The sequence below is a fragment of the Xiphias gladius genome, chromosome 11, assembly GCF_016859285.1.
Source record: "Xiphias gladius isolate SHS-SW01 ecotype Sanya breed wild chromosome 11, ASM1685928v1, whole genome shotgun sequence".
Classification (NCBI taxonomy): domain Eukaryota; kingdom Metazoa; phylum Chordata; class Actinopteri; order Istiophoriformes; family Xiphiidae; genus Xiphias; species Xiphias gladius.
Genome location: NC_053410.1, coordinates 27,969,892 through 27,993,707, shown reverse-complemented (window position 1 = coordinate 27,993,707; position 23,816 = coordinate 27,969,892). Strand labels below are relative to the sequence as shown.

At 38.3% G+C, this 23,816-nt stretch overlaps 1 protein-coding gene across 7 annotated transcripts in view; it reads right to left on the bottom strand.

Moving 5' to 3' along the window:
- The window catches only part of ltbp1 (latent transforming growth factor beta binding protein 1), a 188,647-nt gene that overhangs the window by 61,293 nt on the left and 103,538 nt on the right, over positions 1-23,816 (bottom strand). For 6 of the 7 annotated variants that reach the window (XM_040138966.1, XM_040138968.1, XM_040138969.1 and 3 more), the window contains 3 exons: positions 21,608-21,667; positions 11,221-11,343; positions 7,083-7,250 (listed from right to left, as the gene is read on the bottom strand). In XM_040138966.1, coding sequence (XP_039994900.1) covers positions 7,083-7,250; positions 11,221-11,343; positions 21,608-21,667 — 351 coding nt within the window. The remainder of the gene's footprint in view (positions 1-7,082; positions 7,251-11,220; positions 11,344-21,607; positions 21,668-23,816) is intronic. The other variant, XM_040138970.1, reaches the window with a different exon arrangement.

Here is a 23,816-nt window from a genome sequence, read left to right as displayed (position 1 = left end):
AGTAGTAGTAGTACCCCAAAACTTGTCACAGAACAGACATAATTACTGAATTTGTTCTGGAGAAACTGTTGTAATGAACACTATTAAATCAGTCTGGAATCAATAGATAGTGTTATTAAGTGACTACATCAATTTACCACCTCAAAAAGTGGATTAAGTGTGAAGTTTCTCTCTTAGTTCTGCAACTCAAACCGGCAGATGATCAGGTTTCAGGGTGGGTTCGAGTCAATTTGTTGCAGAAAGTATCAGCCTTGGTGGGAGCGGGGCTTGGTTATTTATGTAATTTATTAAGAAATGACTCTTTCTTTCTTAAAGACACTGGCCACATTTGGGTCTCAGAACTATAGTTTGCCACAGAGGGGTAACTTAATGTTGGCTTGAATGCTTTTTGTATGCTTTTTGGCACAGTGGATCCTTCTGAAAAAAACTTGTAAGGGAAGAATGAAAATCAGAAGAAAATGTCCTGCCTGTTAGTTGACTAGGGAGTTTAGTAATGAAGCAGTGAAACAATATTCTGAACAAGATTATGCAGGAACTAGGTAGGGTTAATAACTGGAATCCAGCTGGCATTGCTGTAAATCTTTTGAGTATCATTTTTGATCTGATCAGTTGAATGAACCAATTAGTTATACCAGCCCTACTTTAGTGTAGCATGCTGGAAAATCTCTGGCAACTGCCAAGACGAGGAACCTAAGGGATCTGAAAAACTATTTCTACTTGTAGTATCTCCAATGGCATCCCAGAATGTGTTTGTACTGCAGAGAGTTCAGGCTTTGACAGCGACATGGCTCATGCTTGTTCCAGGACTAAATGCACTTGCTTCATGGAATGCTTGGCTTGTTTTCATAAACACACAATGGCACAATATTTTCTGTTCAACTGTAAGAGACTGTCCTCTCTGAAAAAACAACCCCATAGGTCATCTGTGCAAGCAGTTTATTACAACCAATAGTTAAGTTTTGTTGTTGGGCGACCTCTAGTAGTAGTATTATAATGAGAGCACAGGAGGAAGTCAGGTGACAGGAGGTCGACAAATACAGGACTTTCACACAGGAGACTGCTGTTTGTTTCCCATTTCAGACCGATAGTAAGTGTTGTTTCTTTTATCCATGACTGTTCCACAACCTTATCGACACGTTTATTATTGTAATGATGATGACAAAGGTCCTTGAGCAGTAACAAAGTACATATTTTGACCCAAACCATGATTTTTTCCTAAACCTACCCAATTAGTTTTTGTACCTTAATCTAACCAAGTTGTTTTGTGCCTAAACCTAACCAAACCATGATGCTTACTGCATGTATATTATTGTTACCAGGATGACAAAGGTCCAGTACGCCTGCTGCAGGTACTCTCCTAAGGGTCATATCCGAGGGTAGCAACAAGTGACCTACATTCCTGGTTGAAATTATTAGCACCCCCCCTAAAATGTATAATATCTTCTGAAATAAATCCAAATTTTGTATACTCTGTAAATACTGTAATACTTTAATAAAATGTCAAAGGTTACTGAACAAAAGAAAAAAAACAAAACTTGCACAACAGTGAAATAATACAAATACGAAATGTACCCAAGACACAATTATTGGCACCCTTCACTAATATTTGGTTGCACAACCTTTGGAAACAATGACAGCCTCTAAATGTTTCTTGTAGTCATCCAGAAGCTTCTTGCAACTATCTGCAGGTAATTTTTGCCACTTTACCATTGCTATGCGTTCAAGCTCTTTTAAGTTTGCAGGAGTCCTTTTTGCAATGGCAAAGTTTTCAATGGGATTTAGCTCAGGACTCGTTGCTGGCCAATTTAAAACAGTCCATCTTTTCCTTTTCAACCATTCTTTTGTGATGATTGATGTGTGCTTTGGGTCGTTGTCCTGCTGAGAGATCTAAGAACTTCGCATCAAACCTAATTTTCTGACAGTGGGTAAAACATTTTGCTCTAAAATGCCTTGAGAGTCTTCTGATTTCATCATTCTTTGGAGAAATTCAGTGCTTCCAGTACCAAAGGCAGCAGAGCATTTCCACAGCATGATAGAACCGCCACCATGTTTTACTATAGGTAGGGTGTTCTTTTCCTTATGGGCTTCATTTCGTTGCCTATAAACAAACTAATGCACTGCATTCCCAAAGAACTCTACTTTTGTTTTCATCTGTCCATAGAACATTATCCCAGAAAGCCTGTGGCTTATCTATGAAATTAGTCTTGCCTTTTTGTGCCTTTCTTTCAAAAGTGGCTTCCTCCTTGGCCTTTCCCCACGGAGCCTTACTTAGTTTAGTGTGTAGAATAAAACCACCACTCCAGACTGCTGTCAGCCTGAAGCTCTTTAGATTTTTTGTGTGGTGGTTTTTCCACAATCTGCACCATACTTCGCAGACTTCTCTCATTGAGTTTTCTCTTAGCACCACGTCCTGGAAGCATCTTAACAGTTTTATGACTGAAACCTCTTAATAACATTAAAAACTGTTCAATATCTTTGGTGACTGCCTTGTGGCCTTTGGAGGTCTTATGTTTTTTGAAAATAGCATTTCTGAAGTCTCAGACAGCTCTCTTGTCTTCGCCATTTGGAAAAAGACACTAGAACCACTCAGCCCCTCTTTATGAAGTAAAACCATCAGTCATTGGTTAATTAAGGTCATGTGAACACTGTAAATTAAGCACAGGTGAGTCTTATTTTTTATTTATTTTTTTTGGAGGAAATAATTTATCATTTTTTATTTCAATATATGAAAGCATTTTTTTTGTTGTTCAGTAACTTTGGACATTTTATGAAACATTCTGATTATACAAAATTGGTTACTTAGCATTTATTTCTTAAAATATTCTTAATGACAGAACAGAGGACGATTAATTAAACAAAAACAAAAAAAAATGTTGCCAGCTTAAAAAGGAACACAGTCTGAACACCAAAAATAAGGGGTTGAAGGAAGCGTTGTTGGACCTCCAAACTAGACTAATGAGAGATAATCTTATTTTCAATGGAAAAACAGAAATCAATGAAGAAAACATGGATAAAAAGCTAAAATTCTTTCTGGAACAAGAACTTCAGATACCAGAGGAAATCGTAAACAAAGTGCACCAGCTTGGGAGGACCTCTGCAGAGACAACCAAAACCACTACGAAGCCCAATGGACGCCAGCAGATCATCGCTATATTTGAACATTTTAAACAACAAAAGTTTATATGTTGCCTGGGGAAAAGGCTGAAAGGAAAACACTTTGTTATAAATGAGCAAGTTCTCCCTCATGGACAAGTGCAAGGTATTGCTGTCAAAAAGAAATGTAACTTTTCACCGGCTCTTTCTGTTTACTTTTTTCTTTACTGGCCCCCTCTGTTTGCCTATCATTCGGTGTGAGCATGAGAGCATGCTGTATGCCCATTCCGGGACTGCACTCACTTGCAGTGTATTTAGAGATAACAAAACTACCTGCATCACTTATTGTCATAGGAGGTGATTTTAACGTAGTCCTTAATCCAGAACAGTTCAAACCTGCTGTTTTCTTTTAGATCATCTCAAGCAACAACCACGCAAAAACACAACCTGTTATCGTACTTGATGACGTTTTGCAAACACAAAACGCAAATAATAGAGAGCAATCTTACTACTCACCATTCTAAAAATCCTATTCACATATAAAGTTCTTCCTGGTAAATAACTCCATAATTCCATAATTCTATTGTCATCTCCGACCACGCACAAGTTAGAATGATGCTAAATATTGATAGCATTTGCTAACTTTCCTTTAAGTCTGAGCCTCAACAACACACTACTAAAAGAATCCTTCAGGATTATTGCATAAAAAATAATTATTGCCAGATTAAAACTAAACAATTTATTAAACCAGAAAATAAAGTTTCAAATGCCTCAGACGGCAAGATTTTGAACTTGGTGGAAAATCAGGGTCTCTACTTACCAATCAACTTAAAAAATAATAAAGAAAAGACACTTATAATTAAAACTGACAACCTAGCTAGTACAACAACTCATGATCAACTGGAAATAAACCAACTCTTCAGTTTCTTTCTACTCTAAACTACCCAACAGAATACAACCCAAAAACAGAAGATATTGGGTGTTTTCTGTGAGTTTCTCCCTACACACACTAACAACAGAAAGGCATATGAAACTACATTACACTCTCTCCCAAGAAGAACTACGGAAATCAGTATTCATTATGTAGAACAATAAGGCACTGGGCCCAGATGGTTTGACCGCCAAATATATAAATATTTCTGGCCTCTCTTAGCCCAACTATTCTATAGAATGTTACAGGAGGTGACAAAATGTGCTAGCTACAGATCATAATCACTCATTAACACATATATTAAAATTATATGCAAGAATATATCACTTAGATTAGAATATTTCATTCACCACTTAATACATTTCTGACCGAACTGGATTCATTATGGGAAGGAATTCTTCAGAAAATACCTTCCGACTCTTCATGTACAAAGCAAAAGAAAGTAGTATCACTGGATGCCTAAAAAGTGTGAAAACAGCGACTGCAAAGGCTTTGCTGATGTAATCTAAAAGCAACTACTTAGCCAAGCTGTTAAAACCATGCACACAGAAAGTATCAGGATAAAAGAATGGGAGACACATTATTTTTGTTATTTCTTTCTTTTATATGTGTGTAATTTCTTGTCTTTTATTCAAGTTCAGAGTCCTAAAGGGAAAATTAAATTGTCATTGTAACAAATAGTGCTGAAATGTATGTCACTAATAGGGTTCTTGCTCTTGGTAAATGCGCTCAAATTTATATTAATGATGGCTTTATTCTTCCATGTTTCAAAGTGTATTGTTACGTAATACTTAGTTTACACTAAACGTTAAGCAGGTTTGGAACACATAATATTTTATGGATACTTCAACCTGACTTTAAAACAATTGACTTTGTAAGCTGTCATTATGAGAAAAGCCCTACTGTATAGTGAAACCTTTGTCTTCATTCTTGAAGGTAACCCTTCTAAATTGTGCCTCTCCATGATTTTAATCAAATTTACTTTCAATTTAAAATAACTTATTAGAGAATGGTTTCTAGATTATTTATACATTATTAGTTAGAATAATATTATCCCAAGACAGAACATTTTCCATATGATTGAATCATCATACCAAAATTCATTCACAAAAACCCAAATTTCATGTGGCCTTGCTTTTCAACAAATGTACCAAAGTAACAGACTGCCTGTCATGCCTTTACAAATCCTTGCAGGCCACTCTAGTTACTTTTGTATCAAATAGCAGTTACAGCCTCTTTGTTTATGTGGGGAAGTCTAAATTCGTTGTGCAGTACTCACCCAGTCATTGAGAGTTTCTACTAGCAGTGCTGCTCACAAACCAACCTCAAACATAAACAGCCACTAATGTACAACATGTGACACTGGATGTTTGACGCAGAATCTAAGCAATCATTGTGACTCATTAAATTTAAAATTGGATTGTCTTTCCAGCAAGGGGACATTAGTGTTCTGATAGAGAAAATTTTAGACTTCACTTTAGCCTCAGGTTATTTTCAGATATTAAGACCCCTTGTCACCATAGTCCAGAGTGTTTTAGTCAGATTTTGATTTGCCTACTACTGTTTCAATAATCTTTCATCAAAATACATTGTGGATGGCAGCAGTGAGAGCAAGGTGAGCTTCTACTAAAGGGGTGCTGCTTTGTACTTCACTTAAGCCACAGACAACAAGAGCAGCTCTGTCAGGCTGTACTTACGCTCAGCAGATTTCACCAGCGTTGTTACTTTTAACCACAGCCGTTTTCACAACCTTAACTGTGTGTTTACATTATTGTAACCAAGATGATGAAGGTCCTTTAACCTTAAGGAAGTACTTATTTCAACCCAAACCACGATCTTTTCTTAAACCTAACCAAGTAGTGTTTGTGCCTAAACTTAACCAAGTAGTTTCTATTCCTAAACTTAACCAAATTGTGTTTATTATTGTTACCATGATGATAAACATCCAGATTGCCTGCTCTGGTATACTTCTGTGGGTTGTATATGCGGATAGGGACAAACAACCTAAAAGCATAAAAGTACAGCTGAGGCTGATGAGAGTGTCATCAGTTTTTTTTTAGGTATTTAGTCATAAATATTGGAAAAATTAAATTTTGGACCTGATGATTGTGCTACATGAAACATAAGAGGATGACCAATGTTATTAAAATGATCCTGACAGGAAATCCATCCAATACTTTTTGAGATATTTTGCACAAAACCAAAAATGTCACCCTGCATGAGTTTACCATGGTCACCATCTTACTTTAGCATGTTAGCATGCTAACATTTCCTTATTAGCTCTAACCACAAAGTACAGCTGAGGCTGATGGGAATGTCATTAGTTTATCAAGTATTTGGTCATAAACCAAAGTACTGGATAAGTAATATTTTGACCGGAATATGGTGTTAGAGAAAAAGTCAGAGGCTCATCAAAGTTATTACAATTCATCACAAGGGGAACATGGATTTGTGTACCAAATTAAATGTCAATCTTCTATCCAATAGTTACCGAAATATTTCAATCAAAACCACAAATGTCTACTTCATTGTGGCTCTAAAGGAAAAGTCAGAGGATCACCACAGTCATTAAGATAAATCGAGCAAGGAATGTCTGCATCAAAAATGTGTGCCAATCCATCAAGAAGATGTTGAGATATATCACTAGATAAGTAAAAACCTAGGCCTGCTGGTGGCAGGTAAATGTTCCCAGAATGACAGATAGAAGACTGAACGACAATTGCTATCCCCAGAGCCATGCTACTAACATGGCTAAAAACTCTTACAGTATTTCACACACTAGACAATTGGTACTCAATTCCCCTACTCTTGTGGCTTGTTAACTTGAAGGAGGAACAAAATCGTGAAGGACAAAAGTCCACTGCGCAGAATTGAGTGGCTCAGCTCTATGAGATGCACTACAGTAGTACAGTAAACGTGCTGATTTGTAAGGCCAAACTGCAAGATTGTTGAATGGCGTTTGGTATGATGTTCTCTCCATACAAGTGAGAGAAAAAAAGTTTTGGGCCTTTCATTCTCATTGAGAAGGATAAATGTCTGACGTGGCTGGGGGCCTTACCTGTTCCTGGAGGGGGACATTTGTCACAACGAGGGCCCCAGGCTTTGCCCACACTGCAGCAGCAGAGCTGTTTGCTCAGCTGGGCAGAAACTGGGTGCAAACACTGCCTCCCTGAGCTGACCAAACGGAAGCAAGCCCCCTTCTCCTCTTGGATGGCAGGCATGTTGGCTGAAGAGGAGTGCAGGAGGTGGACAAAGAGGAGGAGGGGGGAGGTGTAGAAGTGGTGCACCAGAGTGTAGGAGACACAGACATGGGGGAAAGAGAGGACAGAGAGTGGAGAAATAAAGAGGTCCCCTTCACCAAAGCAACCTTCCCTTCTGACCTGTACAAACTTGTCCCTTAAACACAGTCTAAACTTTTTTCTTAAACAACACCAGACGGTGTAAAGAAAAATAAATATTTTACAGACAGAAGTCAGGCAACCACATTTTGATGTGGCACAAACAACTACATTTACACAATTAAAGCTAACACAAAACACAGAAACACATTCAAACACAACAAAGCATGTTGGAGGAAAAACAACAACAAAAAAAAAAAAATCTGTTTTCATGCCAATACGTCATGCACTATCAAAGATAGGCACTGGCTCAGATTAAGGCATGCAGAGTTTTGGCTTAGTTTGTTTTTCTAAGTTTTCCTTTTTTCAGAAATATCACCTGGAGTAAATACTTTCAATTATTAATTTAATACTTACTAATTAATTAATTAATTACTATTTCTGCAACAAATAATCACATTTCAAAACATCAGGAATAACTGTATTAAAAGGCTGGCCGATGCCTGTTCTGAGGTTTAATTCAATCCAAATTTAGCCACATAGGCAGTTTAAGTGCTGCAGTGATTATTATTCATTATACAAGAAGTTAAGCAAATTGGTATACACTCAAACACACATACAGTGGTTATGTAAAGTATTCAAATGTATCCATGTTTTGCAAATTTTGTTGTTGTTGTTTTGTTTCATACTTATTACTTATTTACATTTAGTGTGCAACATGGGTGGTGTAGGTGGAGAGAATGAGCATTAAAAATTAGTAAGTAGTATTACAGATCTTTTATGCTATTATGGGGTTAGAGATCTTTTGTGTTATTATGTGAAGTGTAAAAATATTCTCGGTTCATTATGAAACTGTGGCGGGACAAATTAGACTGGCAGGCTGCCACAGTCTAGGTAATTAATGGGAAACACTGCATGTCATATTGGTTTTTGCCTAGTGTTGCTAACATTAGCAGTGCTAGCACCAGCAGCCTTCTTTCTTTGCAGGTTAAGTCCACATACCTGTGCTGAATGTGGTTACGTGTTGCTCCGGTTGAGTGGTTATATGCCAGTTTATTCTGACACAGCATACATACAACCTTATTTTCATTTTCTAGATCAAACTATTGCCAAACTGCATTGGTTTAACGAGATGTTTTCTGTCCCACTCACCACCTTGCTTGTTTACAAAATCCGCGCAATAATGTGGGGAAAGGGTCAGCTGTCTGCCACTAGCTGGGGCCGTAGTCCTGGCAGACTGACCAACCAACTAACTGCCATTGCTAGTCCTTGTGGTTTTAGGGGAAGTTATGTGATGGAACTATTTCTTAACGAACAATAATTAATATATCCACCCAGTACTTCTAGTGCCAGTTGTCAGATAAAGGCCCTTAGAGGTATTTGTAAGAGTATTTTTGACAATGCCAGACTAGTCATTTCCCCCTGCCTTTCTTTATGCGAAGCCGGGCTAATTTCCTCCTCCTTCCAGCTCCACACTAATGCACAGACATGATCACTTGGAAAGAAAGCAAATAAGCATATTCCCAGAAATGTTGTATTTCTTTTTTGCTTCTTGATTCCTTTGATCAGTATTGAGGTACCTTTATTCTTGACGAAAATCCACTGTGATTTAGAAAGGCATATGTCCACATAATTCGTATAATATCTATATAATGTCTCAACATAGACCTAAAACTCACAGACCTTCAGAAAGTTCTTTCAAGGCATAGTCCTGGAGAAATGCATGAATAAATCTTAAACATTTAAAGTTCCCAGGAGCAAAATATAACTCCCTTATTGTAAGAAGGAAGAAGATGAAACCAGAAGATTCTTACAGTAGGCCATCTGGCCAAAATGACTAAATAGGCAAGGAGGGCCTCGATCAGGCAGGTAACTACAAATCACTGGCCTCTCAATGGAGGGTTTGTCTGCAGAAATAGGATAAACCTGCCAGAAGGAAAACTATCCCTGCAGCATTGTGCCAGGCTGGCCTGTCAATGGAACCACTCCTAAGGAAAAGGCAGATGACAGCAAACTGGAGACTCAGTTACAAGCTTCGGGGTACTGAGAGTTCAATACAGCAAGACTTGTAAAAGTTGTGGTTTCTCGCTAGTTGCCAGTACAGCCAATCATGTTGTGAGCCATCAGTTTAGTGCATGACACAACTTTGTTTGGAGGGAGGAGACAGTCACAGGTTGGAACAGTCAGATGTAATACCAAGTAGGATGACAATAATCTGGGTCAGCGGGGGGAGGCCATGTTGACAAGATCGTGGAGCACAGCGCAATTAAAGCAGGCTATATTGGGTCCATGGAAAATTGGCTTTAAGGTGCAGTCACACCGGAAAGTGGCATGGTGCAGCTCACCCATGTGTCCTCGCAAAAAAGATCTGTCCTGGGTACATGGTGACATAGGGACTACTGGCAGGATTAGATGGTGATCAACTGTAGCTGGCCAGCTAACAGCGAAAACAGTAGCCAACATGCTACGGCTAGTCAACCAAAATCATAGTCACAATAGCTTTGCGAGCTGGCTCACAAAAGCTAACCGTCACACAGTTTATTCAAAAAAAGTCTCTGTACTGTCTACTCCTGTCTCATAACTATCTCCAAAAAATGTCTCTTTGTGGTGCATTGCTATTGGTCAACAAAACAAATTCAAGTATCAAAGTTAACCCAAGTTGAACTCAAAGCAAAAGATTTGTGGGGATTTACTTAATCCAGTGAATCCACTGATCATGATAATTCTATTATAATGATCTAATTTTGTAGAATAATTGCTGTTTTCATTTATTTGACCAAACCTACAGAGTCCTTCACTACGACCTAGACCCAGACAAGAACAAAAAAATGAATGGACAGTTGGAACACAGACAAGTCCATCGTACAGATTTGTTTTGTGTTAACTTTGTTGTAATGCTCTTCAGTTACATTAGGCCATAGTTAATATAATGAAACAGTATGAGGGATTAAAGATACAAGTAAACCATTCTTTGGTTTTTCAATCACAGGTGAGCTATTTGCTTGGAGTGTGTGTGTTCACAAAGCAATTGGAAGTATGCGGTTACAATAACGGATTTTTCAAGTCTCCTCTGCTGGACCCCTGGAATAATCAGTGGTGGTGATGAATCAACCTTTAGCTTTCATTAACCATGAGATATAAAGAGGACCGAGACACGAGACAACCCCCCATCTCCTTTACACTTATCACACACATATAGTGCACAGACACATGTACACTGCAAAACCAGGGAAACACATGATAACAGCCTGTCATCATGTAGGGAAAACAACGATCAACATAGCTGATTAATCATGTTCAAGACTGATCACTAAGAGCCACTGCCCTTCTAACTACATCTTCCCTCTGTTCTTCCCGATTCTCTCCTTTATTTCTTCCTCTCTCCCCTACTCCTCTCCCTCCTGAGAGATATGTTGGATTTAGCTATATGTTCTGCTCTATGTTACATGCTTGAGTGGGAATCTGATTATACAATAAACATCATGCTTTTATCCATGCACTTTATACATATACATATCATCAAACACACTTTTGTTTTAGCAGCATTCCTAGAAGCCCTTGCTAGCTTGCTTGTATTTTGGAGCAGGTGGCAGGGAGAAGTCATGAAACTTATATTTCCCATCTCTTCTGTCATAATGTGATTAGAAAGATCGAAAATCATATAAGAACGTTTCTTTTAGAAGCAAAATCTGCACATCAGAGATAGGCATGCAAATGTAATGCATACATTTCTGTCAATATAAGATTTCTGCTCAGTCAAACACTGCACTCCTGGAGTTTTTGAGTTTGATTGATAGTGAATGAGAAAGTGGTGAGAGAAAGAAACTGTGATAGAAAATGTTAGATTGTAGATCTTACATATGCATGTGGTGAGTGTGGGGTCGGGGAAATAGCCGGGTTTACACATGCACCTGTAGCTGCCCACGGTGTTCAGACAGTTTCCATTGGGACACACACCCTGTAGCTGGCACTCATCCAAATCTGTGAATCATCAAAATAAGAAAAAAGATCAATCCAGAGATTTTTCAAAAGACCTCCTAACATTGTGAGATGGGACACAGACATTTTCACTACTGCCTCAAATAGTATACTAACTTAAAAAGAAAGAAATCTGAGACATGTATCCCAGAATTGTTTTGCACTGTGTTTTATCACACTCTCAGTCTGCTATCTTTCATGCTGCTATCAGAAGTAATGAGTAAGTTCCTATATTAATGTCAGCAGGCAACCATCAAAATTTTCCTCTATATGTTTAAGAAATATCACTACATTATATGACATTTTAGCTTCTCCTCTCAAGTTAAACCCAGACACTGAACAGTATTTTAGTGAGCAAATGAGTGAATCCAGTTTATAAATGATCAGCTTCTCTGCAGTGGAGAGGACATGTGGCAGCGGTAATGCTAGATGGTAAATGGTAAATGGACTGCACTTGTATAGCACTTTTCTAGTCTAATTGACCACTCAAAGTGCTTTGCACTACTGCCACATTAACCCATTCACACACACATTCATACAGTGCTTTTTCTATACAAACAGCGCTTTTCTATTTACACATTTACACACCAATGATACATCAGAGGCAATTTGTGGTTCAGTATCTTGCCCAAGGACACTTCAACATGCAGACTGGAGGAGCCGGGGATCCAACTACCAACGTTCTGGTTGGTGGACGACCCGCTCTTCTTACTGAGAAGAGTACATCAATTGAGCTACTGCAGAGCAGACAGACTGTGCTACTATTCCACTGTGTTGGCAATAGACCTCAGAGAGACTGAATTAGGGCTCCTCTCCTTCAAAGTCCAACTTTCAAGACTGAACACATTACAATTACTCAACAAGGATGTCCATTTCAAAGGTCCCTCCAAATACACTAGTGAAATAAAGTCTTATCTTTCCTGGATTTGGAAGACAAAAGTTTAACTTCTAAGCCAGTATAGATGTGAAGTCCCCAAAATGCCTAAAATCTGAGCCTTTTAGGACTCCTTGTCTACTTGTCTACTACCCTCAGAGGAAGCAAGTAAGTTATTGGTAGTTTAAGGGCTAACTTTAGACTCAGACATCATTTATCAACATTAGCTCAAGAAATAAAGACAGAAGAGGCAAAGCATCTGAGTTAAACAAGGGAGCAAACAGAGAAGCCAACTTCAGTGGTTTGCAGCACCCATGTAACCTATGTGGATCCTAACAATTAAATTAACATATAGTGTATGTTAATTGAATGTCCTAATAATAAACAGTATATCAGGGGTTGTAAATTAAAACCTTTTTTTATTTTGAATTTGTTAAGTGACAAGTTGCTTCAGGTAGAGCATTCATATTTTATACAAGTACTGTATAAATCACTGATAAGTCACGATATTTAATACATTTTCTTATTGTCATCAAATCCCAGGAAAAGATCAAAACAATTGAGGTATCCTACTAACAAGTATTTTGTGTATATCCAAAGCGTGATATATCTTATTCCTCAGCATTTTTGTTGTCAAAAAACACTTTAGTGCGCCACACTGTTGCACTGGGTGACGTGTTCCTTCCTTACCATGAATAAACACACTTTAGTTTATTTTGACTCAATCACAAGTACACCGTCCTGAGGCCCTAAATACTCACTAGGGCACCAAATGTGGATTAATTCGCCACAGAAAATGGTCCCTAATAAATGCACTATTTTAAAAGCAACTATATATGAGTGATTGAGAGTTTAAAGATTTATGTCTTAAAACCAGTAAGTGGCAGTTCTGCGGATGGAAATACCTGATTGAGAGAGGTCGTTGACGAGAGAGGTCAGAGGAGAATGACCAGACTGGTTGCAGCTGACAGAAAGGCTACAGTAACTCAGATATCCACTCTTAAAACTGTGTTAATACCAATCAATAATTGCTTGAATACCACATTTTATCTGAGTATTGTTACTGACAATGTACATCCCTTTATCGCCACAATTTACCCATCTTCTAATGGCTACTTCCAGCATGAAAATGCATTATGTCATAAAGCAAAACTTGTCTCAAACTGGTTTCCTGAACATGACAGAGGACAAATTTTGACCCGATGATGGCACTAGATGAAAAGTTAAAGGATAACAAGGGTAATTACAATTCATCCTGAGGGGTACATGAATGTACCAAATGCCATTCCAATCTATCCAATAGTTGAGACATTTCACTTAAAAACGCATGCCAATGTCATAGTGACACTAGAGGAAAAGTCAGGAGGTCACCAATACCATTCAGATTCATAGTCTGGGCACCATGGATATCTCTACCCAATTTCATGGCAATCCATTTTATAGTTTTCAAGATATTTCAGTTAAAGCCAAAAGTGTCAACCTCATGATTGCACTAGAAGAAAAGACAGAAGATCATCAAAATCATTAGGATTCATTGTATGCAAACCATGAATGTTTGTTCAAAATTTGATGGTAATCCATCCAATATATGAGATATATCAGTCTTAACAAACACGGTGGACCAGCTGATAGACTGTCATTGCCATCCATAGAGCCATACTGCGACAATGACAAATGTTGCAGAATTGCTTTATTTTCCTATTCTAGCTCAGTGTTGATGTCTTGAAACTCAACTGTGAAATGTGTCAAGTTTTAAAAAGTCAAATTTCTTCAGTGAGAACACACTTGGCCCATATCAGAGACTGTGACTCATGTCTGTAAACCACTGTGAGATCCAGTTTATAGGTGAAAGGGTACACAAACCTTTTTCCCAGGATGTTTTGATACGCTGTTAATAGCCTACTTGGGCGGTCTTTTAGTAGTGTGGTTCTCTGTCTTATCATTTCACTAAATCCAAGAATATTTTATTACCACACAAGCTTTAGTCAGATTACAGCATAGGACAGGAAAAACTGGGCACACAAGATGAGAGAATGGGATGTGTGTCAGACAGTACGTCACGTCAACTGCTCTGTGGACAGCCAGTTATCTCTCATTCTGCTCTTACCCTTTTTTTTTTTTTTTTACAAAACAACCAACATTAAATGCAGTGGACTGACCATGGTAGGTCAACCCTTGCTTTGACAGTGTAGAGTATAAAGGTGACCAAAGGGGGGTACATGAAAAATAATGTAGTTTTTGCTGAAGTACACAAACACTAAGTGCAGCTTAGTTGTTTCAAGTAGTGTAAGGGATTGCAATTTTAAATTCATTAATTACATTACAATTACTAATAGCAGTAACACGAACACATGAAAGTTGACAATTGCTGCACATGGCCAGGAACTATTTTGCTGAAATCATGATGGACAATGAATTAATCACCCCTGAAGTATTTTGGTTTAGTTTCAGTCTGCATCTATTTTGCTAACCTAAATGAACAGAAACCAACACCTAGGTCAGTGCAGGGAAGGGCACAAGGCAAAGAAAGAGATGGGTGTCGGTGTTTTACAAACAACCTAAAGTTAAGGTATGTTAAAACCCTTAGCAACCTTTTACAGCTATTTCAATAAAAAATTGCAGTCATTCGACTCGAAGTCATCACTCATTCAAGCTTGAACACACAGCCATGATAAACATTGTGACTTAAACTTTCTGACGATATCATTATCTATAGTGTCTATCATGAATAAACTCCAGAACTTGCCTGAGAATAATGGTGTTTTTAAGTTTTCTTCAGTATCAAGGCAATCCAGTGGTAGATATCTCTTACAATGGAAACTGGAAACTGGATCTGCTAATAGCTTATTCAACATACTTTTAATGCCTAAAAAAAAACAAGCCTCAAGTTGTAGCCTATAGCTGACTGACTGACTCCATGGCAACATTATACTTTCTGTTTATATCCCCCAAACCCCGCAAATTATCAGGAGAATAGACGGTGTGTTTTGGGGACACATTGTCTCAGTTTTGTTTGAGGGGTGGCCCACGGTGTCAGACTTTGAAAACCCTTGTCCTAGATCTAACAACAAATCATTTCTCCAGTACTACCTGTGCTTGGACATACTGTATCAGCTCATTGCAACTCTTCAGCTGAACCCTACCAGATGTTTCTTATGTTCCTGTAGGGACTTAAGAAACATCTGGTAGGGTTCAGCTGAAGAGTTGCAATGAGTCCCTACAGGAACATTATAGGAGTGTTATAGGGGGTTTGAAATTGTGAAGTAAAGCAATAATCTTAATTATTCAGTATTTGTTGATTTCCCCCTGGATGAAACTTTTGCAATTTTAGGACAAAGAAATGATATAGGTATAATGAATAACCAATTTCAGTTAAGGTTAGCCCATATTTTTCATGCATACACTAATTGGGCAACTCAAACGAAATACTATATTTACTTATTGCGTAAGAGAGATGTTTTCTTATTTTTTAAGATGATGGACCCTGTATCAGATTTCCATCAGGACTCTGAAGTTAACAGTGGTGAATATATCTAAGTGGTGACTTGAAATTTAAGAGATGTCAAATAAATTTCTTATAAATTGTGAAGAGATTCATGATACCAATAGCTGATTTGGCTGGCAAAGGTACTACCCAGACAGTTTTTTTAGTTTTTTTTTAGCTTCACCTGTCCAATCTCGCTGTTACGTGCTTTGTACATATTATCAGAAAATGCCATCTATATTTCATCCATCATTTTTTAATGTGCATTTTTAAATTGCACTTAAAAAAACATGAGTGGAAATGCTGGAAATTTGAAAAATCAGAATATCACAAAAAAGTTTTAAAGCTTGGCTGAGGTGGAAAAGTTGGTTTATCTATAAAAGCAAAATGCAACAAACTGCAGTGGAAATGGACCTAGTGAATAAATTATGACACACATATAAGGGCTGCCCTGCCTGTAGCCTACAATACACATAATTGCCTGCTCAACCTTAAAAATAATCTCCACCCATCTTCTAACCTTTCACCGTAACAGTAATGGATACAGTATTACTGCAAGCAGTGACGCAATGTCGCCCTTAAAACTGTGACAAAATCTGAATCCTTTCTCTTTAGCAGTGGATTCCACATGCATCAAGAGATACCATTACTGTGCAGGAAGAAGAATAGCAAGTTGTTTGAACCGGAACTCTGGCCAAGGATTAATGTACTTTCCCTCGAGCAGCTGATACTTTCAGTTTGAATTGTTTAATTATAATGCAGCCCACGCAGTTTTCACAGAAAGAGAAGGTGACCAGATCCCTTTTCCTTTCTGAAAACATCGACAAAAGTGTAAGTTAAACTCCTTAAAGATCATTGGACAACCAACGGACTGCCGAGGATCATCAGCCGATGAGCTTTGGAGTAAAAGAACCTATTCCCTGGACCTACGCCACACGTTGTTTACCAGACAACAAAGACGCACCATCGGTTGCCACACATGAGCAATCTCAAGGCTGGCATCTGGGCAGAGTTAGTCTTAGTGTGTTTTTAAGATAATGTGAGAAGTGCTGTTATTTGAATTCCTTTCTGATCTAGTTGTAGACACTTTGATTCACATAGAATTTGGTCTTTGGCTGCTTGTTACCTTTCTTTTGTTTGCTATCTGTGTTTGGCATGCCCTCTCTCTCTCTTTACTTCTAACTACCTTTTTCTTAATCTTATCACATACACACCGCAACAGTTGGGACTTCAGCGCTAGTTACGGTTTGGTTAGAGATTGTTGGGTTAAAGGCCTAGTTGGGACTAGCCCAAGTCGGAGATTCTTTGTTTCCCTCAGCCAAACGCAAGCTTTCTGCTGCACACCCAGACTCTGGCTGCCACTTGGTATAGACATTTGCACACTACACTTACATACACACCTCTCACCTGTGTGTGTCGCAGACACCCCCCTCCACAGGTGTATGTTACTTTTGACTCCTTTATTATAGTGTGAGAAGTTCATCTGGAAAGTTCTGAGCATGTCTGAATAGATTATTATAAAAAGGTGATAAGGTCACTGTGGGTCCACGCTCTCACAAATGCATGCTTGCACATAACTTAATAACACTCCCTCACATCACCATTTGTGCCTTGATTATTACACTGCTGTTCACTATTGATTGTAATAGTATTAGTTTGACATTAGTGGTAATTATTTAAATAATGATTTCTTGGAATAGACTGTTGTCCTGCCTGTTTTTGCTGCAAGATTCATTGAACCCAAACTCTGCAAAGTAAAGTATTGCCTTCATTGTACTGTTATGTCAGTAGTGTTTGTTGATCCTAGTTGGTCCTAGTTGTAATATAATTATAACTGAATTTAAGCACTAATAATTCCAGTGGATTTTCCATTTATTTTGATCATTTTATTATTAATTAAAATTCCAACATTTATGGATAATTATCTGTGAGACTGATAATTGGTTAGATTGAATCAGTGAATTTAAGGGTCGTGCCCCAAAATGGATTTATTGCAGATTATATCCTATTACTTAATGTAATTATTAATAATTTCTCAAAAAATTGATAACCCTGTTGCACCTATACATGACACAAAAGCAGAAATGTAATATATCCATCATGTTTTCCACTTGTTTTTCCATTGTTTAGAGTTTAACTGGAGCTCTTTTAATTACATCATTTTGTTGTGTCCTCTTCTTCTTCTTTAGTCAATAAGATTAAACATTATCCAAATATATATTGCATCCATTTGAGAGCCATTTGAAACCATTAGTTACATTCTTCAATAATCACATCATATTTTAAATGCTGCTGAAAGGTGTGGTACTTTGTGCTGTGCATTATGAACATTATGTTCACATTATCCTACAAATTATGGCCACTTATTCTGCCTTCTCCATGTTCAGTTTAATCTCCGCCATCATTTTTTGATGGCTGTGCTCCAATCTGGATATGATCATTTTGCGCCGCGGCACCGTATATTAAGGCTCAATATATTCCACTATTATTTGGAAGCCTTTGAGTTCAGCAAAGCTAAATGGAAGCATCTCTTGTGGAAGCCAAGTCATTGCCTCGATGAGCTCCTTTATCTTTTCAGACCAAGAGGGATCACAAATCTGCAGGTAAATGATGTTATGTTGATTTGCCAAGTGTGGCCAATGTTAGCAGTCGTAGCACCAGCAGCCTAATTTCCTAACGTCCACATACCTGTACTAAATGTGGTTACACATTGCTCCAATCGAGTGGTCATATGCCAGTTTATTCTGACCAGCCTACATACAACCTTAGTTTCATTTTCTACATCAAAATACTACCAAACTGTGCCTGTTTTACAATATGTCATGTTTCCCACTCTCCACCTTGCTTGCTTACAACATCTGGACATTAGTGCAGGGAGAGAGGGCCTGCCATCTGCCGGGGCTAGAATTGCTCACATCCCTACTGCCGATATTGTCCTGGCTGAGAATCAGCATGGTATGCAGAAAATGTTGTCTTATATTTATGAGTGGTATAAAAAATGGAGGTTGTCCATAAATTAAAAATGAAATAATACATTTCATACTTTTTTTTCTTTTGATGAGCATATGGATTTTGCGTATGGCACAACAGCACACTTAAGAGTCTGCAGGAAGGACACTAGTGGGAGTTACTGGCAAAATTAAATCAATTAGACATGTTTGTTTCCTTACATATATCAAACTCTTACATGCTTGCATTTGTCCAGTTCTTGACTATGCAACTGGGGTTTGGGGCAGTGAGAGGTACTTAAGGATTGAAGCTGTTCATAAATGTGCCATTAGGCATTTTCTGTGCGTTCAGAGGTTAGATGTAACTCTAGCAATAACAAGGGACATGGGGTGGGAACCCTGTAAAGTTCGATGGCGAATCGATTGGTACTGCCAGGCTATGGAATAGGTTAATTCATGGGGCTGATAACAGGCAAGCCAAACAAATATTTAAATGGGATATACAACAAAATTTCCCTGAGATAATACATATGTATAATATGTGATGTATGTTTGAAGGTGAGTTCATTCGGTTTCAGAAAACTGATATTGTCTCAGAGGGAGAAGTTGAGGGAGAAGTTGTTTAATAACTGTAAATAACACTGGGCAAATGAGATTTGGAGTATGCCAAAGTAACATACTTACTGTGATACTAATTATGATTATTTTACTGAATATTATGATTTGTTTTAATTTACTGAAGAAAAAAAAAGATGTTTCTTCATATGTAAACAGGTTGGTTGGCATTGAAAATGAGATATTGAAAATGAGTACCATTTTATTTTTTATTGTCCTTTCTACTGAGATCGTCGTCATTTTTGTTTAATGAGACAAATGATATGACTGAGATGATAGATATGAATGATTGATGACAACTAAAATTGTTGTTTGAAAAAGGAGCATTTAAATTGTCATCCTATTTAAAAGGTGCATGGGAGCTCAGAGAACTTTGTATAACTAATGAGTTGGTGATGATGATGTCATTATGATGACAATGATGTTTGTGATTTATTCATTGTAGGAAAGAGATTGGTGTATTGTTAATATTTAATGTAAAGGTTTAATCTGGCATGACACTTAAATAAAATTCAATTCAAGTCAAGTAAAAAAAATAAAAAGTTCTAAATGGACTTTAAAAACAGACATGCAGAGAAGTCCATGCCAAACAGAATACATATCCGACAGTAAAAGAAAGGAGGAGGCTGATGGAAAAAAAAGATAATAAAATGATAATAATAATAAATACAAAGAAAAGGATGTGGTAGATTATAGTGAGTCCCAGCTCCTCCTACAGGATAGTCAAGTTTAGGGCTACACACACACACACACACACACACACACACACACACACACACACACACACACACACACACACACACACACACACACACACACACACACACACACACGCACACACGCACACACGCGCACACACGCGCACACACACGCACACACACACACACAGTCTAGTCTGACAGCCGCCTGAATGGCACCAGGCCCTTCTGCTTCCAGCCACAGTGCTGGCAACCACTGTGGATAACATGGCACAGGGCCACGTTACTGTTCTCCTTGACATTAAATCATTTTAAAGTAACTAAAGCATCTGCAATTTTTGGCACAGATGTTTTAGACCCATTTTCCTCTTCTCATTTCAATAGTCTTATTTCTAATTAAAATCCAGATGCAATTAAATGCACTTTGGTCTACACTCACATACTGTGAGTACTCACATGTCACATGTCACATACTGTAAATGCTTTTCTGTAAGTAAAATCAAAAATCTGACTGCATTTATCTTGGTTTTCCCAGGCTAGATGCAAACTGAGTTAAGGTCCTATTCCAGCCTAAAGGGGGCTGTAATGCAGATGAAGCTGTTTAGTAACAGCCAATTTGTCAAACACATTGTAATCCATCTGTAATACTGTACTTCTTGGTTGTACTTACACCCAAGACACATGCGGTAGCTAAGAGCTCTGAAAGTTGTCTCATGAGTTCATGAATTGACTGAACTATGGCTATTGGCTTGTTGTTGGAGTTCACAGCTTCAGTCCAGTGTTATTAAATCTAGAAATCTCTGGAATGGCTGCAAGTGTCCTATGATATTTGCTTTGTATTCCTTAAGCAATCCACGTGCGTAGTCATTATGCTTCAGGAAAGAGGGCATACTGTCCTTAGAAACTTAGATATTTGACAATGATACATCAGTACTGTTTGCCAATAGTGGCAAATGCAAAAAAGATACCCTTTTGTCTACATTAGTTGCCAAAATGCACCCTCTTTAAGTACAAAACAAATATACAGCCTTGCTAGCAGATCTGTGAGGCTGCTCTTAGTCACCATGGTGCTTTGAGTTTTATACTGATGTAAGCATACTAGGCATACACATCCGTGATAGACACAGAGTATGGCTGAGGCTGATGAGCAGTAGTTTCGCAGGAATTGGGCCATAAACCAAAGTACTGGTACAAATTGAAAATTTGACCAGAAGATGGTGCTACATGAAAAGTGAAGGGATAACAAGTAATTACTTTTCATCCTGAGGGGTTCATGACTGTCTAAACCAAATTAAATGACAATCCATCTAATAGTAGTTTAGACATTTCACTCAAAACCACAAACATCAACTTCATGGTGGTGCTAGAGGAAAATTCAGGGGATCACCAAAGTCAGTTGGATTCATCATCTGGGGACCATGAATATCCCCACCAAATTTTGGGCCAATCCAACAGGTAGATGTTGAGATATTTCACAAAATAAGAGAAAACTCCAGGTAATCTCCTGTATCAAATTTCACTGCAATGTACCAAATATTTTTTGAGATATTTCAGTCCGCCAAAAGTGGTGGATGGACTGACAGACCAACATTGCCATCCCTAAAGCTAATCCACTAACATGGCTAAAAACAAAAGCAAAACCTCTTACCTTGGCAATGAGAGCTGTTGATTCTCTTGTAACCCTGAGGACAATCTATCAGAGGGATAGCTAATGAGAGGACAATGTAGAGAATAACATAAAGAGATGGGGGCAAACATGTTAGTGATTTGATTCAAACATTTAATGAATGATTAAACAATAATATGATAAACATGTTTTTTTGTTTTCAGGTTTAATTTAGCCATTATTTCACTATCAACTGTGACTTTTCTCTTTCAGTAGGACAGGTTTTATCACCAGTTATTGTGTCAGAGTGTCACTTGAACTTTTCTGAAATATTCACATCTGTTGGTATTTATGTCATACAACTGATCCATAAAGCAGTTCAAAATTTAAAAATCCATTCTTGTGGAATCGCTAGCTTTTCAACTATTTGCAAGCACCAGCCTCTCACTTCAGATTGAAACTGGTTTACTGTAGAGCTTCTTTCATGATACATTTACATGTCAGTATCAGTTCTCAGACTATTTTACATGACTTACATATGTGTGTATGCATGTGTATGTATACACACAAATATAAAAAGATTTTCATACCAGGGGGGCTGCTACCTAGTGGCTATTGGTCCAACTATTGGAGCTAAATTGGAATGGTCTGTAAAGTTCAAAGTTCTTCAATTTCAAAACATATCATGAATTAAAGAGGCATGACACTGATTTTACACATCAAGGTATGTTTGTTATGTTGTTTGTCTCCCCATGGTTTTGGGGAGTACTAGTAAGTCTGATAAATGTCCTCAAGTGGTGTCAATTGTGTCAGCATCAGTTGGGTCTGAAAATTACAAGTTTGAAAATTTAAGAAAAATCAGTGTTATTGTTGGAGGAGCCCATGCAGTTGGATTGGGCTTGCTTGTCTCCTGTAGAGAAGCTTGACAGAATGAGGGCAGGTGAGTGCTTATACTACGGTCAGTCTGGACATTTCTTTGCTACATGTCCTGGCCAAAAGACGAGGCTCACCAGTAGCAGTGGGAGTACTAGTGAGTTAATCTGTTTCTTCACCTCCGTTAAAACCTAGACAGCAGACTCAAGTCACCCTCTGTTGTAAACCTACTTTGTCTCTCTTAACTTTAGTAGATTCAGGGGCAGTATTTAATTTTTTGGATTTGGATTGGGGGGTTTAGTCCGCTATTTCCTTTGAACCATTAAAGTCCCCTCTAACAGCTAATGCAGTTGATGGAAGATTTTTGGATTTGTAACTCATTGCTCTGCTCCCATTACCCTGGTAACCTTTCAGTTGTCTCTGCCCCTAAACTGCCACTGGTGCTAGGCCATCCATTATTAAAAACAACATAGCTCTCACATTGATTGGTCTACTGGGAGAATAACTGGTTTGAGTCCATTTTGTCACTCTACTTATCTGCAGTCTGCTTTGTCTCCAACAGAGGGCATTGTTGCTCCATCCAGTCCAGATCCCTCCAGATCTGTCTACCATCACTGTTGAATTTCATGACATGGGTGAAGTCTTAAGGAAGGATTTGGCCCTATGACTGTGCAATTGATCTGCTTCCTGGTGCTCCTCTACCCTCAAGTAGACTTTACAACCTGTCTCACCCCAAAAGAGAGGCTATGTAAAGCTACATTAATGATTCTCTGGCCAAAGGCATTTATCTGCCCCCCTAGCCTCCTCTGGGTGCAGCATTTTTTATTTTTTTTTTGTAGCAAGAAAGATAAGGTCTTAATAACATCACTATTAAGAACAAATACCTGCCACTAATCAACTCTGCTTTTAACTCCCTTAAAGGCAACACCGTGCCTTTTGGACTAAGCAACACTCCTGCTGTCTTCCAAACCTTAATAAATGATGTGTTTCCTCAACCGTTTTGTTTTTGTTTATTTTGATGATATTCTCATCTTCTCAAAAGATATGTCTGAACACATCTCCCATGTCAACAAGGTTCTCCGGAGGCTCTGTGAAAACAAGGTGTTTGTGAAGGCAGAGGAGTGCGAATTCCTGGGGTACATCATTGAGAGCAGGCAGGACAGACCCTGAGAAGATCAAGGCAGTAGCTGAATGGCCTCGATCCTCCACCTGCAAAGAGCTCCAAAGGTTTCTGGGCTTCGCCAACTTCTACTGCAGACCATTCACCTGGACCCCCAAGGCAGATCTGGTTTTTTCCTAACTCAAGAGTCTCATCTCCTCTGCTCCTATCCTGGTCCAGCTGGATACCTCACATTAACTCCTTGTGGAGGTAGACACA